The sequence below is a fragment of the Gadus macrocephalus genome, chromosome 17, assembly GCF_031168955.1.
Source record: "Gadus macrocephalus chromosome 17, ASM3116895v1".
NCBI lineage: Eukaryota > Metazoa > Chordata > Actinopteri > Gadiformes > Gadidae > Gadus > Gadus macrocephalus.
The window spans coordinates 12,288,022-12,308,811 of NC_082398.1; the positions used below are offsets into that span (position 1 = coordinate 12,288,022).

General features: G+C 48.3%; 1 protein-coding gene across 1 annotated transcript in view; it reads left to right on the forward strand.

Annotated features, from left to right (window-relative positions):
- The window catches only part of LOC132475417 (pyruvate carboxylase, mitochondrial-like), a 257,477-nt gene that overhangs the window by 227,181 nt on the left and 9,506 nt on the right, over nucleotides 1–20,790 (forward strand). The window contains exons 20-22 of the mRNA XM_060076545.1: nucleotides 1,949–2,106; nucleotides 3,253–3,339; nucleotides 18,894–19,073. Coding sequence (XP_059932528.1) covers nucleotides 1,949–2,106; nucleotides 3,253–3,339; nucleotides 18,894–19,073 — 425 coding nt within the window. The remainder of the gene's footprint in view (nucleotides 1–1,948; nucleotides 2,107–3,252; nucleotides 3,340–18,893; nucleotides 19,074–20,790) is intronic.

Genomic DNA, 20,790 nt, shown 5'->3' on the forward strand with positions numbered 1-20,790 from the left:
GCCAATTTGAATAAGGTAGCAGCAGGATTCAAATGTATTTGTTTTTTGAATCTGCACACCAGCTACTTGCTGTACTTTGGGAAAGAAACAAACCAGTATGAATAAGAACCAGTGAACTGATGCAGCTTTGCATAGATCAGTGTGGCTCTATTGGTAAGAGTGATGGTATTCTGATACCATCTTGCCTGCCTGGCCCTTAAGTTTTTTGCTGAATGTAAATAGCCATTCATGGTCTCGGTCTGACCTGACCTGTTGATCGTGTTAAAACAAACAGGCTCATGAACCCCTTATTCCCGACCATCATGGACAAACCCTGCCACTTCTGGCGAGTTCCTTGCTTCAACCACCGAGCAGCACCACTGCTTTTCAAACCATTACTGACATTTGCATGCTCCGCCGCACGGCTCCCTGGTTGGAACAGGTGCCACGGTGTCCAATTTGTCGAGATGTGGGCGCAGTGCTCTGAATAGACAAGCAGGAGGCCTGGTTATGCTCGGAACGTGTTGCCCGCGAACTATGGACAGTGACTATGCTCCCGGGCTCCACGGTGTGACCACAACCTCCTCTGGGCGGTACCGGTGTGTCTGTGTCGCTTTGGGGTCACCACGTCCATCCCTGATTGTGCTCCTCCTAGTAGCATCAGGAGCACTGAAACACACGTCTAGACGAGGAGAAATTGATTTGGATGCAGCCTCATACCATTTGGCCGCCTAAAATGAGGCAATATAAAACAAAACAAGGAACTGTAGAGGGTAAATTATGTATTCATTCATATTCTATGCCAGATTGTTCTAGTTCTTTCGATAGTGTCAGTCAAGAAGTTGTTGCATCTAGTTGACCTGTGCGCTAGAAGCCTATCCCTTCCTGCAGCTCAGACCAGAATGTAATTCTCACCTTTGATGCAGCGAAACAGTGTTTGCTTTGTGCCAGGCAAACTTGCACGTCCTGTTGAACCTATTATATTTACAGACTGCCCATCAAATATACATGGCATGTGTTTGTTTCCTAGCGTTTGTGGTTAATGGGAATGGATGCTGCTCTGAAGGTACGCACACACGTACACTGACGTACACACACACACATGCACACACTCGCACACATTCGCACACACTCGCACACATTTACACATACACGCACACATTTGCACAAACACGCACATTCACACACACACACACACACACACACACACACACACACACACACACACACACACACACACACCTATTTCTGTACATTGGCTCTCCAGATTGCATCGTGCAGAGTGATGGCGTATAAATATTAAACGCTCTGCAGACTGAGCGAATCTGTCTTGTGGAGCTACGTATCGATCACCGAACCACAGGCTTTACAAGGAAAGCAACACCCCGCCCCCTTTCTGGGCCTGGCGCCGGATTTATAGCGGACGCACGGCCGTCCGTTCCAACCGCCACAAATGACGGATCGGAAGGCAGCGGAAGTGAACCCCCTCACCGACCGCTCTCCCCACAACCCGCCAAAGAATTTACCTCTGGCGCGCAAGAAGGGATTAAGCCTGGACAAAAACATGAAACTAGGGGCGACTATTAAACGATTACCACGTTAGCAGCATGAGGATTGTTGAGTTTGTTTTACAAAACAGACTTCATATCAGATGAGGGATGCAAAATTATTTACCAGTAAAAAAAAACGAGACTATGCCCCAACTCTGAAGCAACACCTCTTTTAGCTTTGCGATCCCTCCAGCGTTCCCCTTCTGTCTTCCCTCAAGCCTCTACGTTTTTCTAACCTCGCCCCCGCTCCTCTGCACCCCCTCCTCGAAGTTTGATTCCCGACCTCCGGTCCACAGCGACTCTTCCCTTACCTCGCCCCTCCTGTCTGTCTTCACTCCCCTGTCCATTGAAGCCGTGAAAGCTAAACAAAGGTGTAAAAAGGAGCCTATTGAAGTATCCCGTGTTTGTGTGTGTTGCAGGCATCCCCCTGGAGAAGGTCTACGACTACAGTGAGTACTGGGAGGTGGCCAGGGGGCTGTACGCGCCCTTCGACTGCACCGCCACCATGAAGTCCGGCAACGCCGACGTCTACGAGAACGAGATCCCCGGCGGGCAGTACACCAACCTGCACTTCCAGGTGATCTCGTTGTTCCAACCCTGGCGGCCAGTACACCAACCTGCCGTTCCAGGTTTTAGCCTGGTCCTTCCATAGGTGGCACAGTCGTTGGGATTTCATTCATTATTATGTTTTCTTTGTGTGTATGGGATGTGTGCGGCGAGGTTTTATGCATCGGGGCCTCACCTGACCCAGAGAAAGGTTAATTGCCGGTTGACAGCTGGTACTGCTGCAACCTTTATTCTGTTGTCAATGTGAGCCCCATTTAGCCAAACACTGTTATTTATAACCTAGTGCAACCCAAGCTGATTTATTTCATTGATTTATGTTTCATGTTTACAATATTCTTGTGGTACACAAAGGGCTTTGGCTCTTAAGAATCCGTTAGTGACAGGAGAGTTTGTTCTCTTACCCATAATATATCCACCACATTCTCTCTCAAGGGGCACGCAGGTCACTGAAAACAAAGCGCCACCATTAATGCCTCAGACGCTCTCAGGGCGATCTAAGGAGCATTGTTTAGCGTAAAAAACAAGAAGGACAAAGGTGTCTGCTTCAAAAGCCCCAGAAACGTTGGCTAAGAGTGAAGGCATTGTATGTTTGCCTGTGAACTGTAGGAGAAAAGTTTACAGACTATTTAACAGCGTGTCGCGGCTAGAAAAACGCAGCTAAATGTTATTTCATCCGCGGGTCAGCCTTGCAACCTCGCATCTATCTTACAGAAACATAATTAGAACAAATGTTCCAGCAGCAGTGCGTATGTACCTGCAAGACCTCAATGGGGGTTACGTCACACACGATCAAAGGGGAAGGAGATGGAGACAAAGGTGTTTGAAGCTGCCTCTGTCGAATGTCGTTGTTGAGCTGATCAAGACCCTACGAATAATGACATGTTTTGGGGGGAAAAGAAGAAAGCATCAAACACAAATTACATGTCGCAGGGTATCAACGTGTGTGTGTGTGTGTGTGTGTGTGTGTGTGTGTGTGTGTGTGTGTGTGTGTGTGTGTGTGTGTGTGTGTGTGTGTGTGTGTGTGTGTGTGTGTGTGCGCGTGCGCGCCCCAGCCCACGGCTGGTTTAGATGTCCCCCTAGCTCACGCTGGGGGTTAAATGGTGTAAAGGGTTGCCCCGATCTGATTGGCTGTATCTTGTGTGATCCCGACCCACAGGCCCACAGCATGGGACTGGGCCACAAGTTCAAGCAGGTGAAGAAGTCCTACACCGAGGCCAACAAACTGCTGGGTGACCTCATCAAGGTGAGGCGCAAAGACACACTCTGCATCCCCTTCATGGACCATGACTCGGCAGAATCACACACGGACCGAGGCGAATTTGCAATCTTGAGTCATTCTCAAACGCTGGTTTCTGTGGGACTATGAACAAATTCCCATGACAAAGGTGGTCACATAAAAAGTGTGTGTCCCCCTTATAGACTTCTTTATAAGTAAAAGAAGAATGGCTTTGGGGGTTTCACACGTTGGGTCCATGTCCTCCCCAGTCTATCCTGTGGGTCAAACATATCTAGCGAGTCGCTTCCCTCCACATTATCTGTGCTGTTATCCGGGGCCACGAAGCCACGGAAAATCTACCGGCAAAGTATCCGCTGTCACACTTAACGTGTCAAGTAGGCAGTGTGAAATGACAGAAGTCATAGGAGGTTCACCCTCCCCCCCTCCCCCCAATGGCACAAATTAGACGAGCTTCCTTTCTCCCCATTAGGGTAGGTTGAAATCCTTAGCAGAGCCGTCACGACCGCCCCCATTCTCTCCCCGAGAAGCGGTTGAAGTTTCCGCTAATCGCGTGAAGAAAAACAATGGGGAGGATCCAAATGTGGCGGGATGAGAGGAACTAAGACTGCGTTATGGGAGGAAGCTGTGAGGAGCCCCTTAATCTCTTAAATATCGTCTTGCGAGCGGCTCAAGCGGAGGCCTTGTGTTGTTGTAACAGGGAATAAAGGGGCAAATTGCGAATAATGCCACCGCTAAAACCAATGGTCATCACCATGCTGAAGTCCCCTCCAAGTATGTCATCATTGGCCCAATGACAGCCCACCTCACTCACATTTCGGGCATTTAGCTATGGCGACACATTAGTGCCATAATTCACTGATGTGATAAAAGATGCATTCGGGCGTATTATATTATTCCACACGCGTAGATATTAACTGCGAGCGCGCAAATGATCTCTGCGCGCGCGCAAATTACCTCTGCGCGCGCAAAACAGCCTCTCGCGCGCGCAAATTACCTCAGCGCGCGCAAAACAGCCTCTCGCGCGTAACAGCCTCTCGCGAAAGATGTTTTTACGCTCGCTCGAATTTAATTTTGGCACTATGGGGGAGGGAACCAAGGCAGGGCGGGCTTTCCTATGATTGGCCGTTTCTGAAGCGCGATATTTGATTGACAACCCTCCTCAGCCTTCCTCTCATTCAATTCCAATCTGAATTGTACAGTAAATGGCTGAAACGATAGTTACGTATTGTAACTCTAGATTCTATGAGTATAGGCACAGCCTTTTAAGGCTATTGCTATTGGGTTATCCCTAGGCGTGAGCCGTAGCACTGAAAATTGTGTAATCCCCGACCACCAACAGCGTGGGCCTCAATTACGTCCGCGTGCGGCGTGCCTCAACGATGTCCGCATTTCGCAGATATAGTCGGGCGCCGGCGGACGTTCTGCTCCCAATAAACAGCTTTTCTTCAGCTATTTAAAGGACAATGAGGCCGACACTTAAAAGGCTGCGCCTATACTCATAGAATCTGGAGTTACAATACGTTACTCGTTTCAGCCATTTACTGAACAATTCAGAATTGAATGAGAGGAGGGCTGAGGAGGGCTGTCAATCAAATATCGCGCTTCAGAAACGGCCAATCATAGGAAAGCCCGCCCTGCCTTGGTTCCCTCCCCCATAGTGCCAAAATTAAATTCGAGCGAGCGTAAAAACATCTTTCGCGAGAGGCTGTTACGCGCGAGAGGCTGTTTTGCGCACGCTGAGGTAATTTGCGCGCGCGAGAGGCTGTTTTGCGCGCGCAGAGGTAATTTGCGCGCGCGCAGAGATCATTTGCGCGCTCGCAGTTAATATCTACGCGTGTGGAATAATATAATACGCCCGAATGCATCTTTTATCACATTAGTGAAATATGGCACTAATGTGTCGCCATATTTAGCAGTCGCTTTTATCCAAAGAGACTTACAATAAGTACATTTGTCAGAAGAAGGTGAAACAACAATATATATCGCTGTCGGTACAGTAAGGATGTTCATAGAACCAAGTATAAAGCACTAACAATTGTTGGGTTAACCCATTCTCTTGATACAGAGAGATAGCTAGGATAAGAGGCTACACAACTAAGTACAATAACTAAATACGACAAACAATAAGTGCATACATTAAGTGCCAGGACGTACAACGTACAATAAGTGGGAGTGGTGGTACGGGGGGGCTATGCACCACCCCGGTGTGAGAGTTCAATAATGTAGTATTTTTTGTGAAAGATTGATGCATTGGATTTGTGGATACGTGTGGTTCAGCAGCAGGCAGGGTTTAGGACCTCCAGCATTAGGATGTCTGCAAACCGAAGAAGCTTGTTGGTGTCCGACCCACTAACTCAGTTTGGTGGTGAAACTTTTTCAATCCTTTCACACATTCATTTCCCTCTGGCTTTGGGGAGTTGAGCTGAGTCTGTGTATTACTGGCGGTGAAACCAGTCCCCCTTGCCAAGCCGCCTTATAACCCATTAAGTGAGCAGCGCACACATGCCTCACCCCACGGTTTCGTGACAGTGTTTTATTTTTTTGCGTACTCATTTATTTGTTTGTTTGTAGACCAAGGCGGATCATTCTCGGGTAAATCGGTGGCGTTTAAGATGGCTCAGATGATTCTTTATTTATATTTTTTTTCCTCCATCTGTTTTCACGGCCGCTTTTGGCCACCTGATTACCTCCCTGTCGAGAGCATATTGGCGTCTCTGGCACTGATTGGTTCTGCCTTGCCGCCCCTCGTTCCCTGCTTGGCCGAGGCAAACAATCCCAGATTAACTGCAACAGAACAGCCACTCTGCTCCTCCCAGATAACCTCTGTCCGGCTCCGCCCTCTTCTTCTGTCTCTCTGTCTCTGTCTCTGTCTGTGTATGCGTCTCTCTCTCCATCCCCGCTCTCTCTCTCTCGCCCTCCCTCTTCGTCTTTCAGTCTTTCTGTCTGTCTCTGTGTGTGTGTCTCTCTCTCTCCTTCCCCTCTCTCTCTCTCTGTCTCTGTCTCCTTCCCACTCTCTCTCCTTCCTCTCTCCCGCCCTCCCTCCTCGTCTGTCTGTGTGTCTCTCTCTCTCTCTCTCCTCTCTCTCTCTCTCTCTCTCTCTCTCTCTCTCTCTCTCTCTCCTCTCTCTCTCTCTCTCTCTCTCTCTCTCTCTCTCTCTCTTCCCCTCTCTCTCTTCCCCTCTCTGTGAGACACTTTTTCATTCTTGCCTCTTTCTGTCAATATTTCCTCTGCAGTACGTCTCACATTTCGCAACACTGTCGATTTATCCTATTCTTTTCCACCTTGGAATTCCCTGTGCTGCCTGATTCATTTAATTCACATTAACCTCCCCCCCCCCCCTCGTTTCCCCCTTCATATCATTCTATACACACAGCTGGCTGGCAGCTTGCGTTGCAAGCATAGCATGGTTAGCCTACCCCGCCGCTGCTAGCTGTTACCCTTGACCTCTACAGGCCAGTCGGGGTGAGACGGGGCCTGGCTGAGGAAATTAGCATCCATGAGTTACATTAACGCACGCTGACACACTCACACGCACACACATACAGACACACACAGCAATCTTGCCAATCAACATTATCATTACCCTTTAGATTTACTCCCTGCGTTTGCTCTTTGTTTTTCGATTATCTTTAATTCATTGGCTTCTCAGCTGCCATGGTTTGGCCCATCCCAGCTGGCTAATTGATTTTCATCCCTCTCTCTCTCTTCATTTGGTTGTCACTATAATTTTCTCAATGTTTCTCTTCCCCCTCTTTCTCCGGCTCCCCGTCTCTCTCTCTCTCTCTATCACTCACTCACTCACTCACTCACTCACTCACTCACTCACTCACTCACTCACTCACTCACTCACTCACTCTCTACCTCTCTCTCTCTCTCCCCACTCTACCTCTCTCTCTCTCCCCCACTCTCTACCTCTCTCTCTCTCCCCCACTCTCTACCTCTCTCTCTCGCTCCCCCACTCTCTACCTCTCTCTCTCTCTCCCCCACTCTCTACCTCTCTCTCTCGCTCCCCCACTCTCTACCTCTCTCTGTCACTCCCCCACTCTCTACCTCTCTCTCTCTCTCCCCCACTCTCTACCTCTCTCTCTCTCTCTCTCTCTCCCCCACTCTCTACCTCTCTCTCTCCCCCACCCTCTACTTCTCTCCGCCTGTCTCTCTCCTTCACCCAACAAGGTTCCTCCTCTGGCTCCGTCCCTGTGTTCCTCATCACATGTTCCACGCTCTCCCCATCAGTGTCCTTGGCGCTAGGTGGGCGTGAACGAATTCTGTTGTGTCCTGTCACCCGCGGCAACAGCTCGTTGTCACCTGTTTCTATATTGATGCACGCGCAGGAAAAGTGCGACGGTGCTAGTAAAGGGAATCGACCGGGGTGGAGGCGGTGGGGCCAGAGCTGCAGAGGCCGCTGTGTTTGTGCTTGTGCTAAATGGCGACAGTCCAGCAGCAATGATGTGATTGGCTGAGCACATGGCCCTAAGCAGGCCAATGTATTGTAGACTGCTGTGAACTTAGCACTTTGAAGGTGTGTGTGTGTGTGTGTGTGTGTGTGTTGTGTGTGTGTGTGTGTGTGTGTGGTGTGTGTGTGTGTGTGTGTGTGTGTGTGTGTGTGTGTGTGTGTGAGCATTAATGTGCTCGTGTCTAATGGTCTTTTAAAGTGTGTGTGCTCTTAGAGGCTATCAAAGGAACTTTTAACACATTTGCACACACTTGGTGTGTGTGTGTGTGCTTTTGCAGATCACCCCATACACACACACGCATACACACACTTGCCCCCAGGGATCCAGTTGAACACTCTGCACTCCACACACACTGCAGATTTCCAATCTCTCTCTCTCTCTCTCTCTCTCTCTCTCTCTCTCTCTCTCTCTCTCTCTCTCTCTCTCTCTCTCTCTCTCTCTCTCTCTCTCTCTCTCTCTCTCCTCTCTCTCTCTCTCTCTCTCTCTCTCTCTCTCTCTCTCTCTCTTCCTCCCTCCCTCCCTTGTCGCTCATACCATCATTCCCCTTCGCCTGGCTCTCACTCTCTGCATTGATTTGTTTCAGCATCTCTCACTCACTCACTCACACTCTCACACACACACACACCCTTCCATTAAACCTGCATCATGTTTCTGCTCTTCCTCTCTTTATACTTTGCCTTCCTCTCCCTCTCTCTTATTTCTGTCTCACTCCTCTTCGCTCGCCTGTGTCCTATAATTGGGCGGTGATGGTTTTCTCCCTCCTCTGGCTCTAAGTGAAAGATATACACACACTAACTCTAATGTGTAGACACAAATTATCTCCTAATTGTTCTAATCAGTCCAAATATGAGTTATTTTATAAGCAATTTAGCCCTAAAATCTGCTCCTAAATCTGAGAACAAAATAATTGATATTGGAAATCACCCAGACGTCAGTAAGCTACTTTGTATATAAACATTGTTTTTTCTGGTCTAGTGAACTCATGGAAAAATGACTTAAATTCCCCATACCAGCTATTTTTAAGAACAAGTTGGAGCCAAGATGGCCGCTAGATGTGACTGAGGCCCATAGGGGAGGGAGCAATGGATGTTAGACTCATGCTAGACCCATTTAAAACCCCGTCAGTGTTCACCGATAAGAGGGCATTGAGTTTAAGAAGAAATTGGCTTAAAAGATTTGGGATTAACCTCAGCGGTAGGACAGCGGCACGCAAACGCACACACACATGCGCACACAGAAAAGACACACACACACAATGCAAGAGACCCATAGAGATACTTGCATTGTACTCACATGCACACACACACACACACACACACACACACACACACACACACACACACACACACACACACACACACACACAGAAAAGACACAGGCAGAGAACCAACCAGAAAAACACACCGACAAATGCAGAGAAATATTGATGGAAATGTTAACAAAAAAACCAAAGCCATGGCGTTTCCTTTCACATTTCCTGCATATCTCCTGCACACACACACTGCACACACACACACACACACTACACACACTCCCTGAATAGAGGAGTCCGCTTGGCGAGGGCTGTATGTCACACCATCGCATCGGGGGGGGGGGGGGGGGGCAAGTGATGGAGCATGATAGGCGCTGTGTGTGTGTGTGTGTGTGTGTGTGTGTGTGTGTGTGTGTGTGTGTGTGTGTGTGTGTGTGTGTGTGTGTGTGTGTGTGTGTGTGTGTGTGTGTGTGTGTGTGTGTGTGTGTGTGTGTGTGTGTGTGTGTGTGTGTGAGAGAGAGGAAAGAAAAGGTTGAAATTGTTGTGAACTCCACAGGAAGGAGGGATGAGGTGTGTGTGTGTCTGTGATAGTGAAAGGAAAAGTATGGAAGCGGTAAAAATATCTTGTGATATGGCGCTCCGTGCTGCGAGACTCATCTGTCAGGGATTTGTGTGAAGACTACAAACACACTCCCCAGACACTAGCTTGACGCTCAACGCTTTGCCTACAGTTCAGCAGGGAGTTGAACTCGCACCCCGTTGGCGTTGAGTGCTCCACTCTACATCTCCAGAACTACGTTTCACGGGGGAAATTAATTAACTGAGAAGAAAACCTGCAATCTTGATTTGTAAGGCATTTCTTAACCACTGCATTTGTGTGTTACCACAAAAGGCCAATGTTTGGAAGGTGCCTTTTGCCTGTGTTTCCGTGTCAAAACAATTACGTATGGTGGAGGGCGCACACACACACACACCGACAGACATCTTACATGACAGATACACACACACAGACAAGACATTCACACTCAGACAGACATATATGCCCAGACAGACATACACACACACACACACACACACGCACACATTTAAACGTCAGCGCTCACCCATGACCCTCCCGGCATTTCACAACAACTCCCTTGCCTTTCTGTACACATTTTAAGAGGCATACCTGTCGTCTATCACCAACCATGAACCACACAAAATGAGGGCTTGAAATGTAGTCTGTTGAATTCCATACACATATTAGACGATGAATTCGTTAACACGACAATTGCGTCACATGTTCAAATGGGTAGCGGGCGGGTTCACTTCGCCATTGCAGGAAATGACATCAATTGCTGTGTCAAATGGTGTCTGAACAAACAGTAAGCAGGGCTCCAGACTAACTTTTTCCTTGGGTGCACTGGTGCGCCAACATTTTTAATTTGGGTGCACCAGCACGTATTTATGGTGCACCCAAGTTGTGGCGTTGGACCGTGCCTGCCTTGCGCCGAGTTGTTGAGGGGGGGGGGGGGGGGGGGGTGGTCGATATAAGTAGCCGATCTCCGGGGAGACTCGCTGAAAAGCTGAAAGAGACGCTTAAAGAGATCGACTTTCATGGTACAGCTAACCCAGGCTTTCAGCTCAACATACCTCGCTAACCCTCTAATCGAGCTTCGTAGTACAGGCCCCTGGATTGGGCTTCGCAGGTTTGTTTAGCGGCCGTTGCTTTTGTTACCGGTCTTGCGTGTTCCATTGGTTTATGTATCTAATAAATCGCTGTCTAATCAATACTTCATTCACTGCCTCTTCCGTGGTCATTACAATATCATTACTGCTCTGTAAAAAAAAATCAGTCGCACCGGTGCGCCCAAATAAAATATTTTGTCGCACTACCTCGAATTCTACGCGCATGTGCGCCCAATTTAGGCACACTCTGGGAGCCCTGGTAAGTCTAGTCAGCTGACGACTAGCAGAGATGGTGCTTCCCCACCTGTGCATTGCGGGTTCCGGGTCAATCTCCCCGACATTGTCGATTTTATACCCCCATGAGAGTGGGACTAGAACCTGTAACCAGCACAGGTAACAGTTTTTATATATAACGATACACTTTATTTATCCTCAATCGTGATACTCTGATGTCACAGCAGCAGAATTATAGGACCGCAGAAAAGGAGGACATTTTGTTTGTTCAATATTGACCAAACATCCGTATCCTGCTATGTACACTAAGGTCGGTCCCTACGTGCCAAGACACCTTGCGATTTTTGCATCAGGAAAAAAAACGGGTTTTATCCGCAATCAGGTGATGTCGAAAGAGGGGAAGAGGTGGGCACAGGCAGGTGTGCCCGCCCTTCCGTCAAGGCTTGCCTTGTCAGCAGTAAGTCATTTAGGAGCGAGGGGGCGGGGGGCAAGGCACAGTAATAATAAAAGCGAGGGATCTAGAGTTGATAAATGACGATCGCGGGAGGAGTCACACGGGAACCACTTGAATCCAATTATTCTCCCTCTTCCTCCTGGTTTTCTTTTTTCCTCTTCAGCCTGTGGGTGACCCAGATATATTCTTCACCCTCCCCTTGATACAAATGAGCAACCATCTTCTTCAACGGTGCAGGGTCAAGCTTGTGTGTGTGTGTGCGTGTGCGTGCGTGCGTGCGTGCGTGCGTGTCAAAGAACGAGGCAGGGGAGTAGGTGGGTAATTCATCTAGGGTTATTGAAAATCAGAGCTGGCCGCAGTGGCTCGATGCCAGTGTGGACCCACCCAGGCAAAGCACTTCACAGGGGGGGGTGGTGGAGTTTAAAGAAAGGGAGGGCGTGTTTGTGTGTGTGTGCTTGTAATCACAACACACACCTGATGTTGAAGACAGTAAACAGCAGTTGTTTATAGGGAAAGGATGCCGGGCAGTACATCACATATTGAGGTGGAATAGAAGCTTTCAGAATAGCCCCACTCTAACGACCTTGCCAGCCCTGCTAATCTTTGTATTTTGCTTTGTTTTCTTGCTTGCTTATCTCAGCGTACCCCCAGTATATTGGCACACCATGTTGTGCAAATGTTTTTATTTCCTTCTTTCACTCTTTAATTATTTTTACCTGGCACCCCCCTTTCCGTCATTTCTTACCCTTTATTCATTTGGGTGTTTTCTCCCTCTTTCTCATGGTTTATTTTGTACTAAGTGCTCTATTTCCTTCATATTGTATTGATGTATTTAACATAGACAAATCTCCAAGGAATCAGACAAACAGAAAGAAAATTACGTCATTATTTCTTCTCAGAAGAACACATTGAGAGAAGACTGCATTTTTATGCACACAACTTTAAGCTAGGGAATTGTTGAAATCAATCCGGCAATCAATAAAGCAAAGGCTGAGTCAGAAAAAGTAACAATTCCGGTATCTCAGGCTGTTGCAGACCTGTGCTGTACACTCATTGCACATAACTTCAGATGTGGAGGAGCAGCAGGGTGTGTCCATACCCAACAGTACATACAATAAACAAAAGAAAAACACGCACACACTCGCAAACATACACCATCAGCCCTGCAGAAAATAAAAATACAAATCCTTGCCTAAGCCTAATAAATAAATAGTATTATTACCTCCATAGTGGAGGATGAATAAATAAATAATTTAAAAAGATTCCAGGTATTAAAACAAGAGGATACAGTTCAAGGAGGGGTTAAACCATTCAAGAGTCTTATGGATGCCGGGACAAAACTTGACAAGGGTGATTTGTGTTGATTTCTGCTTAGTCCTTTTGTTGTATATATTGATGAGGGATTCCTGCTGTTGTCCAATTATTTTGCTGCTCAGTTTGATGATTCTGTTTAGTGGGTTCCTATGGATGTTGGACAGTGCTCCGAACCAGGAGGTGATGTTAAAGGTGATTATGGATTCAATGAAACATCTGTAGAATGCTGTCGGAACGGATTGGTGGACCTGGAGTTTGCGGAGTTTACGAAGGAAAAAGAGACGTTGCTGGCACTTGGAGTGGATGATATCAGTATTTGTTTTGAAGTCGAGTTTGTGATCGATTGTTGTCCCAAGGTATCTGTATGTGTCAACCCTCTCTATCGGCTGGTTGTTAACAGTCAGAGTGGGGAAGGTGGAGGGGGCCTTACGGAAGTCTATAATTAGTTATTTTGTTTTGGTGATGTTGAGGTCAAGGCAGTTCCGCCTGCACCAGTCTAAAAAGGTGGCCAGCTCGGACTCTAACTGATCTAATGAGTTGGTGGAGTCCATGATGACAGTGTCAGAATACTTGATGTATGTGATGTCTGGGTTTGTGCTTCTGCAGTCGTTGGTGTAGAGATGACAGAGCCCTGTGGAGCACCTGTAGAGATCCTTCTGGATGAGCTAAGGTGGCCGTTAACTCTCACTCTCTGGTGTCTGTCTGTCAGGAATGAGAGGACCCAGAGTATGAGGTGGGGATTGACATCAATCTGGCTTAGTTTTTGTCCCATTAGATGGGGTTGCACAGTGTTAAAGGCACTTGAGAAGTCTATGAACACCAGCCGCAGAAATGACTTGGGCTTCTCAAGGTGGGTGTAAGCTCTGTGCAGCAGCGTTAGTGTGGCGTCGTCTACCCCTCTGTGACGTTTGTACGCAAACTGAAGCGGGTCAGCATACTTGCTGACCTCTAATTGCCTGTAATTGTGTGAGAATTAGCCTCTCAAAGCCTTTCATGACCAGGGATGTTAAGGCCACAGGTCGATAGTCATTATCACAGGTTGGTTTACTCTTTTTGGGCACAGGGCATATGATGGAAGTCTTCCAGACTGATGGGATAGAGTGTTCCGCCAGTGAGCAGTTAAAAAGGTGGCAGTAGACACCAGCAAGCTGGTTGCTGCAGGCCTTCAGCAAGCGGCCACAGATCTGGTCTGGCCCTGGTGCTTTATTTGGCTTCATCCTTCTCAACACCAGCTCAACCTCCGCCTGCTGCAGCTCCCGATTTACATAGCCCGGTATCCTAGCAGTGAGCTCCTCCATTAGCTTCTCCCTCTCCTGTGTTTGGTCCAATTTCTCAAACCTGCAGTAGAACTGGTTAAGGTTCTCTGCCATGTCAATGCAGTCTTTTGCCCCGGTGGTGGGAAGAGCTGAGTTGTTAATGGGGAGGCCAGCTAGGGTTTTGACACCTTGCCATGCATCTCTTGGCTTACCCTCCAGAAAGAGTTTCTCAACTCTCTTCCTGTATTCCATCTTTGCTGCTTTTAATTGTTTATTCCGTTTTTTTTAATGAGTTTAGACTCAATTTTATTTCCAGAGAAGAATGCAATTTTCTTTTCATTCAGTGTTGATTTCAGGGCTTTTGTAATCCAAGGCTTGTTGTTAGAAAAAACCTTAACAGTCTTAGTAGGGACAACCATTGCCTCACAGAAAGTTATGTAGTCAGTTACCACATCAGTAGCCTCCTCTAGGCTGTTACCCTGCGTTAGCACCTCCCACTCAGTGCACTCGAAGCAGGCCTGAAGAGTGTCAATTGCAGCAGAATCCCACTTTTTCACCTGCTTCTCTATAACACCCTCCCTTTGAAGCTTTGTGCGATAAGCGGGGATAAGATGGACAACGTTATGGTCCGCAGTACTGAGAGGAGGTTTTCTAAATGCCTTGTATGCGTTCTTTACATTACCATAACAGAGGTCAATTGTTTTATCGCCTCTGGTAGTGCATGTAACATATTGTTGGTAAGTAGGAAGTCTTTTATTTAGTCTACAGGCATTAAAATCCCAGAGGATGAGAACAGGTGAGTCAGGGGATGCGCATTCAATTTTGTGGACACATGCAGCGATGGCCTCAGATGCGCGTGTGACGTTGCCTGACGGAGGAATGTAAACAAGCAATAGGGACAATTGACTAAACTCACGAGGTAAATATTTGGGTCTAAATGACCTGGCTAAGTGATCTGGCTATCCAAAGTAGCAGCAGCAGTAGTAGTAGACACTTCCTCATCTTAAAGTTTAATTTTATAAAGTTCCGGCAAGCTGGAAGCTCTTTGATCAAACCAGTAATCTAAGTAGGCATACGATGTACCATTCAATCACTTCAGCCAACTAGACACGGGACTAAAACTTAGACAAACGAATAGAACGCACAACAGGACGCACTAGAGACGCTCTCCACTTGTCGCCATGACAGCGCCAACCAATGTATGTAGCCTTCGTGTTCTCTAAATGTTCCCTGTTCAGAGGAGAACAGGAAACCTCCTGTTTATCTGAATGGTTAGAGCTAATGACTCCTCCATGTTTATTAAATCAACAAAATAATTGGAGGGAGAACAGAAAAACAAAGCGTTGCACAACGTCTATGTGGCGACAGCCTTGTGTCTATGGATCCCCGGATGTCCCCTAAGACACACTAAACAACACACTTGTCTGCATGTGTGTGTGCGTGTGCACTCATGCTTGTGGCTAGCAGAGCGCACACGCTACGTGACTTTCCCGCTGTTTCCCTACGCGGCGCCCCACCCTTAAGTGGGCGCGGCGGTGGTGTCTGGCTGATGAAACGGGCAAACCCCCACGGTCTCTCATCCAGCACCGGCTCCTCCTGGCTGAGGCGTCACAAGGGTTCATCCAATTACTGCTTCACTCTCCCTGAGACAGATCCCCCTTCAGTCTTCATCCTCCTACCCCTCCTAATCCTCTTGCTCTTCCTCCTCTTCCTCCTCATTCATCTTCCTCTCCCCTGCTCTCTTCCTCCCTCTCTCCTTCTCTTTTCCTTTTTACTCCACCTTCTCTCTCCACCATCTCTCCTTCTCCTTCTCCTTTTACTCCCCCCTCTCTTCCTCCCAGACTTCCTTCTCCTCCTCCTCCTCCCTTCTCTTCGTCTCCATGCTCTCTTCCTCCCTCCCTTTTCCCTCCACCCTCCCCCTCCCCCTCCCCAGTGTCCACCACACCAGACCTTTACCGATTCATCAGGCGTGACGGTGATCCACAGTTTAGATCACTATTAATATAGGAAGGACCAAGGAGAAATGTCTCCCTCTTCTCCCTCCCCCATCTCTCCCTCTCTCCCGCCTTAAGACGCTCCCTCCCTCTCCTTCCCTTCCTTCCGCCGTCCACGCCCATCCCTATCTCTGTACCTGCCCCTCTTTCCCTCCCTCCCTCCCTCCCTCCCTCCCTCATTCCCTCCATGTCTTTCTCTCGCCCTGCCCCTCTCTCCCTCCCCCTCTCCTTCCCTCCCCCTTTTTTTCCTTGTCCATCTCTCCTTCCCTCTCTGCCCTCCTTGTCGTTATAGATTATAAAAATTGAAGATAGAGGTCTGTGTGTCCATTTTGGCCTCAGGTCGGTCGCAATCATACGCTTTCTTCCTCTCCTTCATTTTTACAATCTTGTCCAGCGATAGTCATGTAGTCTTATTCCTAGGGATGCACCGAAATGAAAATTCTTGGCCGAATACCGAAAACCGAAACACCGAAAAATAATTATTAGTACCATGCATTTATGGCTATGACTGTGTAATAATTTGCAAATCGCTATACGTGGGTCTTTCTCAGAAACAATTGAAAAACGTCCACACCGCAGACATATTGGCGCTTATCCAGACAAGCGTGTGCTGGCCTCACTTTTTGTTTGCGTCATCACAATTTCAGTTTTGGCCGTGTTGTTTCGGTGATGAAAGTATTTCGGCCGAAATCCAAAAATGCGCTTTTGGGCCATTTTCGGCCGAAAATCTTCAGTGGCCGAAAATTCGGTGCATCCCTATCCTCCATTTTGTGCCATAACGGAATCTGTTATCAAAACCCAACGCTGAGCTACGGAAACAAGAGGCGGTCTGTGACTTTGGCCCCTCCAGTGTCCCCGGAGCCGGTTCATAGTGATGCTTAACAATACACGCTGTTCGCTTTCATAGGAGCCCAGTCTCCCCGGAGTGAGAATTAAATGCCGCCGTTTTATTTATTTATTTTAAAACCCTTTTCTTTTTGCTAAGGCCCAAAGAGCTGCCTTAACTTGTATTTTGCAATAAAACTTTAAAGCGATTCAGGCGGTGTAGCCATTGTCTGTGGCCCCTGGGTGGGGTCGCCTAATGGTGGTGATCAGCTTTTGTATTATCTGTCTAACCTCTCTCTCTCTCTCTCTCTCTCTCTCTCTCTCTCCTCTCTCTCTCTCTCTCTCTCTCTCTCTCTCCTCTCTCTCTCTCTCTCTCTCTCTCTCTCTCTCTCTCTCCCTCCCCCCCCCTCGGCTTTTCTCTCCACTCTCTTTCACACCTTCCCCTCCGTCTGCACCAGCCCTCCCTCCCTTTCTTCCTCTCTCTTTCTTCCCTAACTCGTCCCCTCTCTCCCTCAGCTCCCTTTTACTCATCATCGTCTCCCCCCATCACAAACTAATGGAGGCCTCGCGATGGCTCCAAACTCCCTCCACCGCCCTCCATGGTACTCTCCAGCCAATATTACCCATGGAGAGTAATGACAGCGTGGATATTTACACCCAAGTGCTCCGTTTCTGTCTGGGTGAAACGAGACAGGGGAGGTTGGGGGGGGGGGGGGGGGCTGGAGCAGCGACAGAGTTTATCACCATTATGCTAATAAGAAGGGCTATGGCCATAATGAGCAGCCATTATAAAGGGTGGAGGGATTGAATATATGTGATTCTAATGAAATCCTCTCTCTCTCTCTCTCTCTCTCTCTCTCTCTCTCTCTCTCTCTCTCTCTCTCTCTCTCTCTCTCTCTCTCTCTCTCTCTCATCTCTCTCTCTCTCTCTCTCTCTCTCTCTCTCTCTCTCTCTCTCTCTCTCTCTCTCTCCCCCCTCCCCCCCCCCGTTTGACGTCGTTACACCCTGTGATTACTAGAGCTGAGAATAATGTAGGTAGTTTGTTGTTTTCCTCCCCATTCCCCCACGGCCCGGCGAAAGAGACGATGGGTCAAAGCACCCAGAGGCTCTGTCTGCGTTCTGGCTCCGTCGGGGGGGGGGGGGGAGGGGATGTCTGCTGCCGGCGCGGCGCTCCACACAGGAGTGGGGGGGTCAGAGGTGTGCGGTCCTGTGAGTGAACCAGCGCGCGTGGGGTGGTTGAACCCCGGGCTCTATCCCGGAACACGGTTCAGCCACGGCCAACGTCCGAGCCCAGAGCGGGAAAGCAGGGTCAAATAGAATGTCACTGTAATTGGACGGGCTGGACAGGCTGGGGGGGGGGGGGGGCCTGTGGTTATGAATGCTGATATCCACAGGACACCTCTTCAGTCACGGTAGAGCACGAACAGGTGTTCTTTCCTCCTGGGAAAGTCATGTCTTTGACCGTCTTTGTGTGAGATGCATCAGCTGGACTTCTGCCCTCTGACCTGTGACCCTCACCACACGTCCCCTCCGTCTCCCCCACTTCCTCCTTCTCTCTCTCTCTCCCCTTTTTCTTAAGAATGTTACATCGATTTTCTCAACGTTCACAATTCTCACCTGACGACAGCCGTTTGAGACACGAAGAGCCAAGGCAGTGTAGTGTAGTTTGGGTGTCGACATACTAACTTGTAGACATCCATCACCCACCTAACCCAGAGTCCACTGTAAATTGCATGGGATAAAAGCGACTGCTAAAATGGTTCAATAGCATGGAAGGAGTGTCCGGCCATGGCTAAAAACCGAAGACCGATGGCCTAATAATCTAAATTGTCCCATCTTCTGGGTCTCGGAGTCTCCTTAATGACCAACTGCTTAAAATAGTAAAGTGTCAATTATTTTGCATTTATTAGCATCATTTTACAGGCCAGCACATGCATGGCTGAATGCGCCAAATAGCCCAGTTTTCCATTTCCATTACATCTGCCAGGGAAGGAAAAAAACGACAAACGGACAAAAAGCTTTAAAGACATGGACTGAGGATACCCAACGACGGCATCACTCTCTACCACCACCTCACTAACGCCTTCCCCTCTCCCTCCCCCCCGCCAGGTGACCCCCTCCTCCAAGATCGTGGGCGACCTGGCCCAGTTCATGGTGCAGAACAACCTGACCCGGGCGGAGGTGGAGGAGCAGGCGGACGAGCTGTCGCTGCCCCTGTCCGTGGTGGAGTTCCTGCAGGGGCACATCGGCATCCCCCACGGGGGCTTCCCCGAGCCCCTGAGGAGCAAGGTGCGCGCACACACACACACACACACACACACACACACACACACACACACACACACACACACACACACACACACACACACACACACACACACACACACACACACACACACACACACACACACTGAATGAGGGAGAATTGTCATCAGAATATCATAATACTTATACAAATAATTTGATTACCTGCAACCAAGCAAAAGTCTAAATGAATAAAGAGTGGCTGATTATTTTTAAATGCCGATGATAATTAAAGACTTTGCAACACAAAGTGGAGCCAATCCCAGCCCGCCCAATAAACATCCCTAATACAAAGAAATAACACTATACTACCATCGAGAAATGGATAAGTCATCAGCAAAAGACTGGGGCAATCCCGATCCCCACCAGTGGGGGCGCCACTGGGCCCGTATCTCTTCCAGGCGTTCGGGCTCCAGTCCACTCACCGCTCCGTCCGGTAGAATCTTCTGTGTCTCCTTCTTATTCCAGATGAGCTTAATGTGGGGCCGCGGCGGCGTCTCGGTGAAACACTCTTTGTAGCGTTTCATCAGCGCCCGTCTAAATATAGCCTTCCCCCTTCTGGTCCAACTTCGGCAAAGACTTCACATCAAATGTGCGTATCTGAGACATTTAGAATGTCAACATATATTTCACGATATCCACAAGTATGCAGGCTATAAACGGCTAGCACCATTAGCCTTTCTGGTGTGTGTGTGTGTGTGTGTGTGTGTGTGTGTGTGTGTGTGTGTGTGTGTGTGTGTGTGTGTGTGTGTGTGTGTGTGTGTGTGTGTGTGTGTGTGTGTGTATAGTTCAAGATATGAGCTTGAGTCCTATGGTTTATAATCAGGCGAGCGTGCACAAGCCAGACGGTCAGCGTTCACGCAGCCCAACACAGGGCAGAGATGACCGGCAAAGAGGCTAGCTGACGCTAGGTGCTAGCGCTGAGGCTGTGAAGGTCAATGCGACGCCATAATTACGTTTTGGTGCTGGTAATTGACCAGCCAGCGGGCGTTTCATTTGGTAAAACACTGTCACATGCATTTATCTCTCGCTCTCTCTCTCTCTCACGTTCTCTGTGTTTCTGGTCTCACTCTTCTCACTCTGTCTCTAGGTTTCTCCCTCTCTCTCCTTTCCTCCTCCTCCCTTCGGTCTTTCTCCTCTTTTCCTCTCCCCTCACCATCCCCCTCCCTCCCTCCTCTCACACGAACATCCGCCATCTCTAAAGAACTTTAGACGGAAGGCAAGCGAGTGACAGGAACCCTTTTACCCCAAACATCCCTCTGTGTAGCAAGTGACTCACGGATGTTTTTTTGCTAGTTTCCATTAACGACTACGTCACTGTCGATGGGTGGGGGGGCGGGCAGAGTAATGGAAGGAAACGGGAAACAGGAAGGAGTAAGGGTGGAGTAAAACATAAAACAACCTTCTGAGCTGCTGTCCACTTAGCATGCACCGCGGTCGAAGTGCGTCCTTGAGAAATTTTTAGAAAAGGTAGAAATAAATGTGTTCTTTTGTCGAACGATGTCTTTGAGAGAACCTCGGATTGAGTTTGTCGGGAACATGTCTCGAAGCTTTCAAAGTCAGCTTTATTGTCAATTCCAAATTATGTGCCAGTCAAAACGTTTGTTAACTGACCCACGGTGCAATAAGGTGAAAGGGAGAAAATTAGATAAAATAAAATAGGTTATATCACAATAAATAAATTCTAAATAGTGCAAAATAA